The following is a 17,062-nucleotide window of genomic DNA, read 5'->3' on the forward strand; positions in this document are numbered from 1 at the left end:
ATAAATAGAATATATTGTGGAATGAATATAATTTTAAAAAGGTAAAAATTCTGGAGAAAAAAAACAAAATTTAAATTTTATTTGAAAATGTAACTGATGAGAAAATTAAGGATGCTTGCCTTTTTTTGAAATATTCCCCCCTCAATTTTCTCCTTTTTGTTATTAAATAATTATATTCTTTAAATAAAAATAAATAATAAAAAACTTAAATAAGATACATAACAAACTAAAATGACATTTTTACTAAATATTGAAATTGTTGCTAATGAGTCCTCTTAAATGCTAAAATATTGACATTTTAAAAAATTTCCCAATTTTTATTACTCAGCCCAAACTCAATTATTAAAAGGAAAAATTACATGAGTTGACAAACATTACTATGTTATTAGTTTAAAAGGGTATAGTTTAATTTAATTATTTTGAGTGAATACAGTTTGTATTTTTTTGCCATTAATTATGAGACCCACAGTTCATTATATACCCAACTAGAAAAAACTTTTATTTGCATTTGTATACGAACTAAATTTCATCTCTCCTTTTCACATTTCCCTTTTCACTCCTTACACTTCTTTTTTGAAATATGAAATTCTCCACTTTTCCTAATAATCGATTTTTCAATCTTACATGTAACCGCTTAGATTTCTTCTCAATCTTTTCGTAATTTTTCTTTTGTATACTATTTAGGCTTTCTTTTGGACGATGCGATTCTACCGGGGTTATTATTCCGATTGTTGTCATCGTTGTTTATACTTTTGTCACTGTTGTTGTTCTTGTCCATAAATTCTTTCAAAAGAGAATTATGAGTTAGGGTTTATTACTCATGTGTCGCCGTCGGTGATGAGTGCACTAATCGGACTCTTGTCGTCGAATTCAGATCGATTTTAGTGGTTAAGGATCAATCTAAATAAATTCTAGAGGAAAAATTTATTGAGGAGTTGAGATCAAAGGAAAATTTGACCCAATTGCATTTGAAGAGATTGTGTCTGGTTCATCAAATCAGGGCAAATCTGAAGAATATCAAGCGATTGTATAAAATAATTTTTTATGCAACGATTTGTATATTATGCACTCATATACAAAATTAGTTGAGGTATATGCATAATTCTGTATACTTAAGTACAATATTAATATACATATTCAATATTTAAATACATACATTCACAAATCTGATAAACATCAGATAATTGTATAAAATAAGTTTGTATATAGTGATATATACAAAAAAAAATTATATATAGCAATTTGTATATTTTGATAGTTATATACAAAATTGTTTGAGGTATATATATGTATTTCTGTAAATTTGAATACTATATTGATATAATTAAGTTTGTATATAGCGATATATACAAAAGTTTGTATATAGCGATTTGTAGTATTTTGGTAGTTATATACAAAATTGTTTGTAGATATATACAAACACAAATAGTTTTTATTAGTTTTTATTTCTACAAATAGTTTATATTTGTAAAGCATATAATTGTATAAATTGTGTCATTCGATTTTTCTGACCAACAGTTTGAATATAATTGTTAATATACAATTTTTCTAATTTTTTAATTAAAAAAATACATATTATACAAATCAATCGTATTCTTTTTTATTGTTCAAAGTATGAAGTTTCCGAGTTGAATAAACAAGGATATTGAAGAATTAGAATTTCTTTCCCGTGTAATATTGCTTGAGGAAACTAGTTTTTATGGTGTTTGTATCATCATAGGACTCTTTTATGGAAATTATTTGATTTAAGACTATTAGCTTGAATCATGGGATTATTTAAATTTTTTATTACCTTTATTTAGCGTTAATTTATCTATATATTAAAAGAAATATTATATAAATTATAAATAAAAAACATAATACACAAATTAAATGTTGTATAGCAAATTAAACTATACCCATAAAATGTAATTAGATAAACTAGACCTATAGAGCGTTATTTCATTAAATATGTTTGCCATATATGAAATTTTCCCTTATTAAAATTCTTAAATCATAACCCAAATACCCATAACCCAATTACCCAATACCCAAGCCCCAAGCCCATTTCCCTAAATAATAAATCCCTAAATTAACAATGAAGTCTGAAAGTCAAAACTTCTTCTTTGAAACTTGAAAGTGAAACCTTCTTCTTTGAAACACCAGTCCACTGCCATCGACGTCCGACCCACCGTCCACTGTCCACCGTCGTCAACTCGTCCGTCCGTCACGCTGCAAGTCGCCACTCCCACGCCGCCAGCCGCCACCCAGGCCACCGCCACAGCAGCCAGCAGCACTGCCAGTCGTCAATTGCCGCCCACCGGCTCTCCACAGGCCCACAACCACCCCTCTCATTCATCTCTCAACTCTCATCTCTCGTTTTCGTCACTCGTAAGTTTCTTATGCCTTTATAAAACACATCCAAAAATATAAATAACAACAACAACAACAACAATAATAATAATAATAATAGTAGTAGTAGTAGTAGTAGTAGTACTAGTAGTGAAAGAAAGAAGATAACCAAGTTTGTGAAAATATTTTTTTCTTTTCTGTGCTCTGCAAATCATTATTTTTGTTAGTCTTAATTGTATGATTTTTTTGTTTTTCCATTATTTGCTAATACTAAATGATTTTTATCTTATGACTTTTTTTTAATTAATAATTACAATTATAAAATTAGAATGATTCTTTATGATTTACAATAGATGAAGAAAATTTCAGTACTCATATAGATTAAAAATAATAGTGTGGGTAATATTTTTTTTGGAGTTTTGTGTAGTCTTGTGTCTTGACTTTTCATAGTTTTTTTATTATTATAGATTGAGTCGATATTTAGTTATTACGATGGCCGTTTTACCATTTTTTAATTAAATTTGATTAAATCGAAACCGAACCGAAATAAACCGAACCGAATTTATAATAACCGAACCAAACCGAATTTATTTCGGTTTTGTTTGGTTTCATATTTGGCCAAACCGAAAATCGAAAATCGAAACGATATTTACGAACCGAACCGAACCGACCGAACGCCCAGGCCTAGCTATAAATGATAAATATTTTTTAAAATATTATATATTTAGGTAAGTTTCTCGCTTAAATACCCCAAGGCGTATCATAGTATAATAATGTCTAGGAAAGTTCAAATTGTTAAACCGATTTGATTAACAATAAATCTATTGTATTTATGTGGGGCCTATTGTATTTACTTAATACATCATTCTTCAAAAAGTTAATTATTTTACTTGATTTTATGATTAATTGGATAGTTTGATTGGATTTGGCCCTAATATGATCTATATAATTATTGTGGCATCTTGTATTGTTCTATGGGTAAAATTGGTATTTAAAAACAATTAAAGTGGTTCGTGTTGTAAAATCAGGATTATAGGAAGAAGACAAGAGAAATAGATGTAGGAGAAGACTTTCTTCTTATTCAAGTATATATAAGTTTCATATATATATATATATATATATATATATATATATATATATATATATATATTACAATAGTGAATGAACAACCCTATTTATAGAGTGAGAAATCATTCCAAAGGTCACCATATTAAGTATCATAATAAATAGATGCATACTTATCCAAAAAGGTTCATGTAACCTAGTGAATATGAATGGTTGTTCATGTACTAACTTTATGGACTATCCACTTATTTAATGGATTTATAACACTCCCCCTTGGATGTCCATAGATACTGTGTCTCGTTAAAACCTTACTAGAAAAAAAAACCCTGTGGGAAAAAATTCTAGTAAAGGAAAAAGAGTACACATATCTTTTGATACGCATTATTTGCTGCCTCATTAAAAACCTTTCTAGGAAAACCCAATGAGACAAAACCTAGATTAAGGAAAAAAGAGTACAGTGCGTATTTTACTCCCCCTGATAAAAACCACGATTCAGATGGTTAAGTTTCCGCATTCCAATTTTGTGAACCATCTTCTCAAGAGTTGAGGCGGTAAAGATTTAGTAAATAAATCTGCTGGATTATCACTCGAACGAATTTGTCGCACATCAATATCACCATTCTTCTAGAGATCATGTGTGAAGAATAATTTTGGTGAAATGTGTTTCGTTCTATCTCCTTTTATAAAGCCTCCTTTTAATTGAGCTATGCATGTAACATTGTCTTCAAAGAGTATTGTGGGTATCTTGACGTCACACTTCAAACCACATCTTTCTTTGATAGAATGTATTTCTGATCTTAACCATACACATTCTCTACTTGCTTCATGAATGACTATTATCTCAGCATGATTTGAAGAAGTAGCGACAATAGACTGCTTCGTAGATCGCCATGATATAGTAGTACCTCCATATGTGAACAGATAGCATGTTTGTGATCGAGCTTTATGTGGGTCAGATAAATAACCTGCATCTGCATGACCAACAAGATCTGCACTATCTTTGTTAGTATAAAATAGACTCATATCACTAGTTCCCCTTAGATATCGCAATATATGTTTAACTCCTTTCCAATGTCTTCGTGTAGGGGAAGAACTATATCTTGCTAACAAATTAACAGAAAATGCTATGTCAGGTCTCGTAGCATTAGCAAGATACATAAGTGACCCAATTGCACTAAGATAAGGTACTTCTGGACCAAGAGGTTCCTCGTTCTCTTCTTGAGGTCGGAATGGATCGTTACTCACTTCAAGTGATCGGACAACCATTGGAGTACTCAATGGATGTGCTTTGTCCATGTAAAATCGTTTCAAGATTTTCTCAGTATAGTCAGATTGATGGATGAAGACCCCGTCTACTAAATATTCTATTTGTAGTCCAAGACAAATTTTTGTCTTTCCAATGTCTTTCATCTCAAATTCTTCCTTTAGATATTCAATTGCCTTTTGAACCTCTTCTGGAGTTCCAATGAGATTAATGTCATCAACATAAACATCAAGAATAACAAACTCCAATGTTGTTTTCTTAATAAATATACAAGGACAAATGACATCGTTCATATAACCTTGTTTTATCAAGTACTCACTGAGAGGATTATACCACATGCGCCCTGATTGTTTTAAGCCATATAATGACTTTTGTAATCTGATTGAATATATTTCTCGAGATTTTGAACTACATGCTTCAGGCATTTTAAGTCCTTCTGGAACTTTCATATAAATTTTATTATCAAGTGAACCGTAAAGGTAAGTTGTAACCACATCCATTAGATGAATTTCAAGATTTTCATGTACAGCTAAATCGATGAGATATCGAAAAGTTATTGCATCCATAACATGTGAATATGTTTCTTCATAGTCGACTCCAGGTCGTTGAGAGAATCCTTGTGCAACAAGGCGTGTCTTGTATCTTACAATCTCATTTCTCTCATTTCTTTTTCGTACAAAGACCCATTTATAGCCAATTGGTTTAACATCACTAGGCGTTTGGACTACTGGTCCAAAAACCTCACGCTTAGTAAGTGAATTCAATTCTGATTGAATTGCTTCTTGCCATTTTGGCCAATCATGTCTTTGTCGACATTCTTCGAGGGATAGAGGTTCAAGATCCTCATTTCCTTGCATAATGTTAAGTGCAACATCATATGCGAAAACATTATCCACTATGATTTTTGATCGATCTAAACTTATCCCATCACCTGTAGAAGAACTTATTGAGAGTTCTTCATTTACTTGAGTCTCGGGTTCACTGAATTCTTCAGGAATATCAGGATTAATCAGATCTTGAATTTCTTCGTGAAATTCTTTTGTAGTGTCATTTTTTGTACTTCTTTTTCTAGGATTCTAATCTTCTGAACCCAATGGCATACCACGCTTCAGGCGTATTTATGATTCAGAAGCTATGACACTTATAGATGGTCCTTTTGGGACGTCGATTCGGATAGGCACATTTACTGCAGGAATATGTGACTTTGTTATCCTTTTTGAATCAGTAAATGCGTCTGGCATTTGATTTGCTATGTTTTGCAAATGGATGATCTTCTGGACCTCTTGTTCACACACAGGGGAGCGTGGATCAAAATGAGATAATGATGAAACTTTCCATGCAATTTCACTTTTAAGTTTATTTTTCTCTCCCCCTAATTGCGGAAAATTTGTTTCATCAAATCGACAATCTGCAAATCTTGCAATGAATAAATCTCCCGCCAATGGCTCAAGGTAGCGAATATTGAGGGTGAATCAAACCCAACATATATGCCTAACCTTCTTTGAGGGCCCATCTTGGTGCGCTGAGGTGGTGCTACAGGCACATATACAGCACATCCAAAAATTCGAAGATGAGCAGTATTTGGTTCATGACCAAATACCAATTGTAATGGGGAGTAATTATTATAATGAGTCGGTCTGAGACGAACAAGTGATGCTGCATGTAAGATAGCATAACCCCAAACAGTAGTAGGCAACTCACTTTTCATAAGTAGAGGTCTTGCTATCAATTGTAAGCGCTTAATAAATGACTCAGCAAGGCCATTTTGAGTATGAATATGAGCTACAGGATGTTCAACTTTTATCCCTACCGATACGCAATAAGCATCAAAAGCTTGGGATGTGAATTCGCCAGCATTATCAAGACGAATTGTCTTAATGGGATAATCTGGAAATTGCGCTCTTAATTGTATCATTTGTGCCAATAATTTTGCAAACGCCAGGTTGGGAGATGATAAGAGGCACACATGAGACCATCTTGAAGATGCGTCTATTGGGACCATAAAATATCTAAACGACCCACTAGATGGGTGAATAGGTCCACAAATATCCCCATGTATTCGTTCCAAAAATTGAGGGGATTCAATGTTAACCTTCATTGGTGATGGCCTAGTAATCAATTTGCCTTGGCAGCAAGCAGCACACGAAAACTCATCATTTGTAAGAATCTTTAAGTTCTTTAATGGATGACCATTTGAGTTTTCAATGATGCGTCTCATCATTGTTGATCCAGGATGACCTATTCGGTCATGCCAAAGCACAAAAGTCTCTAAGTCAGTAAACTTCTGGTTTACGATGGAGTGTGCTTCAATCGTACTTATTTTTGCACAATACAGGCCAGAAGATAAAGTTGATAATTTCTCCAATACATATTTCTGGTTTGAGACAATCTTGGTAATACCAAGGTATTCAACATTCATTTCATTTATTGTCTCAACATGATATCCATTTCGGCGAATATCTTTAAAACTTAACATGTTTCTTGGGGATTTAGAAGAAAACAAAGCATCTTCTATGACAAGTTTTGTCCCCTTAGGCAGAAATATAGTAGCTCTTCCGGAGCCTTCTATTAAGTTTGAATTACCAGAAATTGTAGTAACATTTGCTTTTCTTCTAAGCAAGTAGGAGGAGTATTTCTCACCTTTGAATATGGCGTGCGTTGTTCCACTATCAATTATACAAATATCTTCATGATTGATCATTGAGGTATCCATATATTCTTCAAGATAAAAGATATAAAAGAAATAAACATTATACCTTTTAGTTATTTACAAATCTAGGAAAACATATTCATACTAGTTCATATAAACGACGAAAATGAAATATATTTATATTATTACAGACCCATCACCTATCAGGTGATCTATCTTTCCTTCGGGGTTCTCAAAGAAATCCGCTACATCTAGATGCATGGGTTCAACAGTATCTTCCGTGATAAAGTTGGCTTCTGCGTTATTTTTCACCTCCTTCAGGGAAGCTTGATATAACTCAACCAGGTGCCTTGGCGTACGACAGGTACGTGACCAATGTCCTTTTCCTCCACATCGATAACATTTGTTGTCTGAACTTTTCTTCTGCACTGCGTCATGTTTTTCATTCTTCTTTTTACACTGCTGGTGTTGAATGTTATTATTTAGTGCAAGACGATCACCATGATTAAAATTTCTTCCTCGACCACGACCATGGCCACGACTGGGTCCACGACCTTTTTCACGCTTAGATTGGTGAAAATTTGTCGTATTTACTTCAGGAAATGGCATAGAACCAGTAGGCCGACTTTCATGATTTTTCATCAGTAAATCATTATGTTGTTCAGCAACAAGGAGATGTGAGATTAATTCGGAATACTTTTTAAATCCCATTTCTCGGTATTGCTGCTGCAGAAGCATACTCGAGGCAGGGAAAGTGGAAAACTTTTTTCCAACATATCATGGTCAGTGATATTTTCTCCACATAATTTTAATTGTGAGATAATTTTAAACATAGAAGAGTTGTACTCACTGATAGATTTAAAATCTTGAAGTCTCAAGTGGATCCAATCATAACGTGCCTGTGGAAGGACAACCAACTTCAGGTGGTTATATCTATCTTTTAAATTGTTCCACAACACCAGAGGATCCTTAACAGTGAGATATTCCATTTTCAAACCCTCATCGAGGTGATTACGGAGAAATATTATCGCCTTAGCACGGTTTTGATTCGATGCTTGATTATTTTCTTGGATGGTGTCTGCTAGACCCATCGCATCAAGATGAATTTCTGCATCGAGTGCCCATGATAGATAGCTTTTTCCCGATATGTCTAGAGCAAGAAATTCATGTTTAGAAAGATTAGACATTATTTAAAAATAAAGGAGATTCTTACCTCCAAGGCTTTGAAAGTCTTTACTTGAACTGGTAAAGACTCGTGCTGATAACGTGTTGTAAAATCAGGATATAAGAAGAAGACAAGAGAAATAGATGTAGGAGAAGATTTTCTTCTTATTCAAGTATACATAAGTTTTATATATATATATTACAATAGTGAATGAACAACCCTATTTATAGAGTGAGAAATCATTCCAAAGGTCACCATATTAAGTATCATAATAAATAGATACATACTTATCCAAAAAGGTTCATGTAACCTAGTGAATATGAATGGTTATTCATGTACTAACTTTATAGACTATCCACTTATTTAATGAATTTATAACAGTTCGTACTTTGTACTAGTCCATTGGACTATTTATATAAGCGATTATCGATTGCTCTAATCGTTTCACAAAGAATTACTTAATTTGATGAAAAGTTAAATTAAAATATTATAAAAAAATAAAAAAATTCATTCTTTTTAATCAGAATAAAAAGAAAATGAGGTCTTTTTTTTTTGAAAAAATTAATAGAATACTCCTTAAGGGATCCCAAATCAAATCAATTTTTTCTGTAAAAAGGAAACAAAAAATAACTTTAGACTAGATAATTCATCTTTTTTTTTCAGATGTCTGGTACTCAGCACAACTAAATACAAGATTCACGCTGAAAAGTCATAAATTGAGGGTACAACCTCTTCCTAACAAAAGGGACTCTGTTATATTGTGATTCATTAATTATTATGTAATACAATTTGCTTTGAGGTTAAATTCACAGTAGAAAGACCTGAACAAGAATCAATAACATAAAAAGTGTTACCAGACAAATTAAAATTACACGAAACGCAAGAATTCTTGACACAGAATTCATTTGATAAACAAACTAAAGTTAACACAACCACTCTTAGAAGCACTTCCTATGGACAATTGCTGGACCAGATTCATCATACTCGGCCTTCGTTATCCACATCTGCAAAACAAGTACAAGTTAGCAAAATATATAGAAGAGAATCAATTATTTTCGAGATTAAGACGTATCTGTTATTCAATCAAAGAGAGGGAAAAAGAGACCAACTTGTTGGAAAGTACTGAGGGAAGCTAGAATTGATCCTCCAATCCAGACGCTGTACTTCCTTTCAGGTGGTGCAACGACTTTGATCTTCATGCTGCTTGGAGCAAGAGCAGTGATTTCCTTGCTCATACGATCCGTTATGCCAGGGAACATAGTTGAGCCACCACTAAGCACAACGTTTCCATATAAATCTCTTCTAATATCCACATCACACTTCATGATTGAGCTATATGTTGTTTCATGAATTCCAACTGCTTCCATTCCAATCAATGATGGCTGGAATAGGACTTCAGGGCAACGGAACCTCTCAGCACCAATAGTGACTATTTGCCCATCTGGAAGTTCGTAACTCTTCTCAACATCCTTACCGTTCTTTGTAGTCTCAAGCTCCTGTTCATAATCCAGTGCGACATACGCAAGCTTCTCCTTCACATCACGAACAATCTCCCGTTCAGCAGCAGTGGTGAATGAATAACCTCTCTCTGTGAGAATCATCATGAGGTAATCTGTAAGATCACGACCAGCAAGATCTAACCGCAAGATAGCATGGGGAAGTGCATATCCCTCATAGATAGGGACAGTGTGGGTCACACCATCACCAGAATCAAGCACAATACCTTGTTGGTAAAAAAAGCAAGCAAATTAGTGACAGAAAGCCAAAAAGAACTAGTATGCGTTCCTAATCAATACTTGCTGCTTACCAGTTGTACGACCACTAGCATAAAGAGATAGAACAGCCTGGATTGCAATATACATGGCTGGCACATTGAATGTCTCAAACATGATTTGAGTCATTTTCTCTCGGTTTGCCTTAGGGTTAAGTGGTGCCTCAGTCAAAAGAATGGAATGCTCCTCAGGAGCAACTCGGAGCTCATTGTAAAAATTGTGATGCCAGATTTTCTCCATATCATCCCAGTTGTCTACTATACCATGTCGAATTGGATACTTCAGAGTCAAAATACCTCTTTTGGACTGAGCTTCATCACCAACATAGGCATCTTTTTGTCCCATTCCAACCATGACACCTGTGTAACGAGGACGACCAACTATACTTGGAAAAACAGCTCTTGGAGCATCATCCCCAGCAAAACCGGCCTAAAGAAATAAATAACATAGTTGTTGTACATCAGTAAAGTCACATAGCTATATATAGAGTAACAAGAATCGCAAGCAGTTTTTGCTAACCAACCTTGACCATTCCAGTTCCATTGTCAACTACAAGTGGTTGAATATCTTCTCCATCAGCCATCTTATAAACGCTATACATAAGTAAAATTGAGGTAATACATCACTAGTACAAACACCTAATCAATGTAAAAGATGTCCAAAGTATAAAGTCAATTATGTGAAAGTTTTTGTGTAGGAGTCTCTTACTTTGTGTAATAGACTCAAACTCGAGGTGAGATAGACTAATATTGAAATCACAAACAGAGTGGCACAAGTAGTAGGGGAATCATGCAAATTTAACAACACATGAAAGGAATAAGAGGTGTCAATTTGTGCAGTGGTAGTTCATTCATGCAATTATTACGACACATTAAGCCTAAACACCAAGATATGATAATAGTGAAACATAAAATCCATTTAACTCAAGATAAGTTCCGTTACTATTACATACTATTCAGTTGCCAGTTTCTTATCGACATATCTCCTCAATACTCTACAAAAGCATATCCATTTTCCAAGATTTCTAAGTTCCCATTCTCTCGATGGAAAGAAAGAGCAAAATGCTAAAGAATTGCTAGTACTTACTAGTTCTCTAGTTGCACAGGACGAATTCACATTCATAAAGGATTTGCTGTACTAAGGTTGAGAAAACACGAAACAAAATGAGTAGTGAACAAACTGAACATGCAATATGTTACGCAATGAGAACATTGCTAAACTATTCTTTCACGTTTTGTTAAAGACTACCGCGTGCTCATTGCAAATAGTGGCATATATATATTTATGGATCCACTCAGATTGCATTCTGTAGGTAGAAATGATAAATCTTGTTAAGACAAAGAATGTTAGCCTCGCAAATAGTAATCTTAGGACTCATTTGGTTGGGGAACAAGTTATCCCGATATTGGTTATCATTGATGACAAATTCAACCTCAATTAGTCCCGGATTAGTTATCACTTAAGAGAACTCTACCGATCACAGAAATTACGTTCTAATCAAATCAATGTAGCACTTGTTGGCTATTTTTCTTTAACAAAACAAAAAAGAACAAGCCATACTAATTCAATAACATCACTTGTTCCCAACGAAACATACTTAAAAAATCCATCAGAACCACATGAAATCAACCTAACCAAGTGTCAAAAGTGAATCTGAAACACCAAAAACTGTGTTAACTGGTTACACAAACAAATAGTTGAAGTACTTCATCCATAAAAAAAATATCAAAAACACATAGGCCATAGCCATGTCAATATTGACAAGCATGTACAAAAAATCGTATTCAGAACACATAAAGTTCAAATCCTGACTCGAAAGAATAAAAGCTGAGTCCAAAAAGTAAAACAAAAACAACTCAACTTCAAATAAATTATGAAGCAGTATTAAAACTTACCTTTGGAGGAAATTGGTTGCTAATTCAGTATAGAGTTCTTCTGAGAAAACAGAGGATTTTTGGCAGAAAGTTTTATTTTATTTTATTTGAAAAAACAGAGAATCAATAATTCGAAACTCTAAGCATCTTCTTCTTTTTTTCTCTAGACACGTATCATTGTAAATAACTGTAAATACAAATGAAATTTTAAATTAGATACTAATCAGTTATCTTGGACCAAATTAATTTGTTTCCTTTTTTTGAGATTTGTTTCCTTTTAAAATGACAAAAATAATATATTTTCTAATATTACGTACTACGTTTCAATTATTTCAACAGATTTTCCATTGGAGAAACAAATTAAAATTATCTCTATTAAACTGTTCATTTACATTACTGTATTTTAATTGCAAAATATTTTAATTCATGTATTTCGCTCTCAAATTACTTTTTAGTCATCATAACAGAACTATCTTTTTAGTCTAAACTACGAAATACAATAAACTAATATCATCAACCAAAAACAGTGGTATTTACATATTATATTCACCCTCATTCATCATTTTAGAAAAATAATGTTGAAAAATCTCTAATTTGAAACAGTTTTACCCTTTTTTAAACTTTGAAAATTAGTTACACGATTCAAAATTAAACATGCTTTAATGACTAATACATTTAATTGAGTAACTGCAATATTGAATAAGACATCATGAAACGTAATTTAATTTAATGAATAAAAATCACAAAGTATATTAGGCAAATAGATATTTTCCATATGACTATTAGATAGAGAAAAATTATATGGAATCACTCATTATTTTCATATATGTTTTTCGTCATTTTGACTTACTTGAGGATACTCCAACATCACAAGTTGACAGTTTAAAAACATATATATTTAAGAGTTTAGCTACTATCCACCGACGGTGGACAAAAAATTACACGGGCATATTATTTTTGGAAATATTTAATTTTTTTAATTAATATATTTTAATATTATTAATATTAAAATAAAAACAATAACAGAGTGTTATATGGTAACTTGAATTATAAATTAATTGTACAAATTTAATTAGGATTCTTATTTGTCTTACCAAAAATAAAAAATACATAATTTCTTGTGTTTTCTTATTGGAAAGCACTTCAATCCTTCAAAGAAAATCATTGCCAACATATTATTTTTTTTATAAGAACCGGTACTTGTTGCCATTGAAGCAATGCTAGCAAAATATTAATATGAAACTATTCCAGAAACATAAAGTGCAACAAAATCAACATATTCAAACTTATAAGAGTAAGCAAAAAAAATCAAACACTATTAATTACGGCCCATGATTTAATCACAATTGCATGCTTGGTTACAAATTTTATTCTTTCGGTGAAAATTTTTTGTTGCTATACATTGTTATTGCTGCTGTTATGTATCAGAGAGTGGAGTATCCTTGCTAACATATATGAAGGCATAAAAGAGTAACTAATTCACTATGAATAAAAACACAATCAACTAAAAAAACTAAAGCTAAAACTCTGAGTTATTGTATGTAAACTTAAAAGAAAAAAAAGTCTTGAACAAAAAATATCCCTGGATTTATATTCTGCCAAAGAAAGAAAACAGAACAAAATGAATTTTGAATAATTGTCTCTCTAGACATCCTTTATAGTTTTAAATTCCACAAACTCCAAGTCACCTTGTAGATTAGAAACCTCTTTGATATGGATACGAAGTTGCTCTCATCAAATCCTGAATCAGTAATTGTTTACAAATGCATATATGCTATAAATAAAATACATACAAGCGCAGTAAAATAAACCCACCATAAATGAGGTTGGATATGAATCAGCACGACCACTTTGCCCTTCAAAAGGTTCTGAATATGCTGAGAATTCCTTTAAAAATGATTAAATAAAAGAAAAATTTGTTAGCTAAAAAGAGAATGATACATAAGAATAAGTCTTAGTCAAAATTCACATAATTTATCAAAATAAAACCTTACCATTGTAGGATCTGCATTAATGATTGTTTCCCTGCTATTGAATTCCTTTTCAACATTAATGTGTGAACTGAAAATTAAGCAAATAATTGAAATATGTGATTTATTCAATGAATTCACATTAAATTAAAGATCAAACTATAAAATTACCTTACTCCTTTGCCTTTTTTTCTGATTTTGGTTTCTCTTTTTGATTTCAGCGAAGAGCTTCTTTTAACCTTCTGAGAACTTTCTAAACCACTTTTCATTCTCAAAGAACGAGGACATCCTTTAGTAGCCACGCATGGAGGGTCAAGCAAACTAAATTTTTCTCTTTGTTCACTTGAGTTCAAATCATTATTTGACTCGTTAACTTGATCATCACAAACATTATCATTATCCTCATATGGAAGTTCATCAAGTTCTTTACTTAGTTGCAACAATTTCTGATATGTAAATTTATAATGCTTTTCTGAACGAGTAGCTCGTTCAGAGAGCCCAAGAGAATGTGTCATAATGTTATTAAACCATATAGTAGAAGACTTCAGATTATACGCAAGCGATCCTGCACTTGAAATGTCATTAGCTTTTTCTGTAGTTGCATACCTTGTCCATCGATCCAATAAATAACATGGTGGAAGCGAGTGAATCTGTTTCTTTATAAATATCATAAGCACATGTCTACACAAAATTCCCATGAACTCAAACTTATGACAAGAACAAGTAGCATTCTTTAATTCAAGATTCAACCTAACAATATATGTCGGTGTTTCTCTCTGAAACAAATGCACTTTATAAATATGTATCCCATCCTGAACCTCAATTTTTTCTGAAATAAATTTTTGAGATTGAATTAACTCTTCTTGAAATTTTTGAAATATTTTTCTGGTATATATTTTGGCTGCTTCATCCTCCATTGGATATAATGTTTTCAAGATAGCCTTTGAATACTTTGTCTTATAATCCTTCTCCCTTACTTTGTCATACCTAGCGTCAACAGCTTTATCATATTGCGTCACAAATACACTCATTGGCGTACTAGAGTTAAGATAATCTTTAAAGTATTTATTCATACTTTCACTTCTTTGAGTTGTTGACATTCCGGCACAAAAAGTAGTTCGCACATATGCTGGAATCCATTTCTCGCGAATGGTGTATATTTTACGCAACCAAATATGCTCTTCTAAATTGTACATTTTCATTATATCGATCCAAGCAATTTCAAATTCCTCAGGAGTTGTTGTACAATGTAAACACTTACTAAACTTATTTTTAAAATCATCAAATGCATGAAAAACATGACTTAGATATTCAGGAATCTTCTTCTCAATGTGCCACATACAAAAATGGTGTGCACTATTCGGGAACACCTTTGCAACTGCATTTGTTATTGCAGCATCTTGATCTGTGATTATTGTATGAGGGGAAATACCAAACATTGCCTCTTGCCAAGTATGAAGTAACCACTGAAAAGTTTCTTCCGTTTCATCCCAAAGAAGAGAACATCCAAATAAAATGGATTGGTGATGGTTATTAACTCCGGTAAATGGAACAAAAGGCATCTTATATTTATTTGTCAAGTATGTAGGATCAAATAGGACAACATCTCCAAAATTCTTGTAAGCTATCCTAGACCTAGCATCTACCCAAAAACAATTAGCTAAATGACCCTCCACATCCATTTGTATTGCATAAAAGAATCCTGGGCTATCAGATTGTCGCTTTTGAAAGTATTTCAACATCAATTGTGCATCTCCTTTCTCAAGACAATTTTGCCTTTTAGTGCTCAAATAATTCTGAATATCTCGTCCAGTTATATTGAGATTCTCTATGCCTCCCGCCTGAGTAGTTAACACTGATGCGATTTTACTTGGACGAATACCAGAATTATTTAAGAGATCAATAAGATTTTTTTGAGCCTCTGATTTTTTTCTTTTTGATCGCAAGAATTTCTGATTATTAGGAGAAGCAAGTTCATGATTATGATTCAAGACAAGCCTAGCTATAACCCACTTTTCTTCTTCTTTCTTTGACATATATATCATCACTTTGCACCCCTCTCTAGTCTCATCTCGTTGCTTATTACTCTCAAGACATTTTTTTGAACGAAATCCTTCTTTTGAACAAACAAACTCTTGACCAATAATGGATTTATCTTTTCTTGATCTACTAATTCGATTTTTGCGCACACTAAAACCATTACGATGAGCATAATCAAGATAAAATTTAAATCCAGTATCAAGTGATTGAAATTCCATACCGATGTAAGGCTCTCTTAATTCTTGCTCACCTAGTTGAGGAACAAAAGATACAACTGCATTCATGTTGCTTTCTATATCCTCCAAGGAATCTTCAATTCCTTCTGCATTTTGCTCTTCTAAATTAGAGATTTCAAAAGTTTCCTGCAATACACAATTATTAGATATTAGACTGATAGGGTAAGTTAGCTTTAAAATTTTAAATATTTTTCATGGCTAATGTATTGAACTTCTTCAATTTGCTAAAAAGTTCTTAAACGTATTCTTTAAATATCTTCATCACTACAAAACATAAATTTCTTCATACATTAAAACAAGAATATTTCTTTGAAACGTTTATTCATGTTGCGAAAAAGACTTAATAAGTTATGTAAAAAAAGATATACGAGGAACGCTACCATGACAATTGTTTCAAATTGCTTCAATGGTGGATAGTTGGTTGCTTCAATGGTTTATGTAGAAAAAGAAGAACGTTAATACAACTAAGAAAACACAAGAAATTATGTATTTTTTATTTTTGGTAAGACAAATAAGAATCCTAATTAAATTTGTACAATTAATTTATAATTCAAGTTACCATATAACACTCTGTTATTATTTTTATTTTAATATTAATAATATTAAAATATATTAATTAAAAAAATTAAATATTTCCAAAAATAATATGCCCGTGTAATTTTTTGTCCACCGTCGGTGAATAGTAGTTAAACTCA

General features: G+C 32.4%; 2 protein-coding genes and 1 long non-coding RNA gene across 4 annotated transcripts; 1 reads left to right on the forward strand and 2 right to left on the reverse strand.

The window, feature by feature from the left end:
• Positions 1–1,864: 1,864 nt before the first annotated feature.
• LOC138348330 (uncharacterized) lies at positions 1,865–7,821 on the forward strand. The gene is made up of 2 exons (XR_011220840.1): positions 1,865–2,370; positions 7,502–7,821. It is a non-coding gene; the product is annotated as an uncharacterized lncRNA (long non-coding RNA).
• A 1,349-nt stretch (positions 7,822–9,170) lies between these two features.
• LOC101264618 (actin-105) lies at positions 9,171–12,273 on the reverse strand. Of its 2 annotated transcripts, NM_001375922.1 has the most exons (5): positions 12,143–12,273; positions 10,771–10,840; positions 10,283–10,676; positions 9,585–10,198; positions 9,171–9,479 (listed from the first exon to the last, which is right to left on the reverse strand). In NM_001375922.1, the coding sequence occupies exons 2-5, from the start codon at positions 10,828–10,830 to the stop codon at positions 9,414–9,416; spliced, it is 1,134 nt and encodes a 377-aa protein (NP_001362851.1). In that variant the 5' UTR covers positions 10,831–10,840; positions 12,143–12,273; the 3' UTR covers positions 9,171–9,413. The 2 variants fall into 2 exon arrangements, with proteins under 2 accessions (NP_001362851.1, XP_010320070.1); XM_010321768.4 differs by lacking the exon at positions 12,143–12,273 and having other exon boundaries at positions 9,208–9,479; positions 10,771–11,259.
• Positions 12,274–13,817: 1,544 nt separating this feature from the next.
• On the reverse strand, positions 13,818–16,720 carry LOC138348209 (protein FAR1-RELATED SEQUENCE 5-like). The gene is made up of 4 exons (XM_069296832.1): positions 14,263–16,720; positions 14,116–14,182; positions 13,937–14,008; positions 13,818–13,862 (listed from the first exon to the last, which is right to left on the reverse strand). Exons 1-4 carry the CDS (start codon positions 16,413–16,415, stop codon positions 13,818–13,820), a joined length of 2,337 nt encoding a protein of 778 aa, XP_069152933.1. The 5' UTR covers positions 16,416–16,720.
• Between the last annotated feature and the right edge of the window lie 342 nt (positions 16,721–17,062).

The sequence above is a fragment of the Solanum lycopersicum genome, chromosome 4 (assembly GCF_036512215.1).
Source record: "Solanum lycopersicum chromosome 4, SLM_r2.1".
Classification (NCBI taxonomy): Eukaryota; Viridiplantae; Streptophyta; class Magnoliopsida; order Solanales; family Solanaceae; genus Solanum; species Solanum lycopersicum.

Bases quoted from the DNA above. Each gene is read 5' to 3' on its own strand.
- LOC138348209 (XM_069296832.1), bottom strand. From the start codon at position 16,415: ATGAATGCAGTTGTATCTTTTGTTCCTCAACTAGGTGAGCAAGAATTA. The intron at 14,183-14,262 runs GTAATTTTATAG...CTTAATTTTCAG, and splicing joins AAAAAAGGCAAAGGAGTAAG to TTCACACATTAATGTTGAAA. The intron at 13,863-13,936 runs GTGGGTTTATTT...TTACTGATTCAG, and splicing joins CATATCCAACCTCATTTATG to GATTTGATGAGAGCAACTTC.
- LOC101264618 (XM_010321768.4), bottom strand. From the start codon at position 10,848: ATGTATAGCGTTTATAAGATGGCTGATGGAGAAGATATTCAACCACTT. The intron at 10,677-10,770 runs GTTGGTTAGCAA...TTATTTCTTTAG, and splicing joins ATGGAACTGGAATGGTCAAG to GCCGGTTTTGCTGGGGATGA. The intron at 9,480-9,584 runs GTTGGTCTCTTT...CTTGTTTTGCAG, and splicing joins CCCTCAGTACTTTCCAACAA to ATGTGGATAACGAAGGCCGA.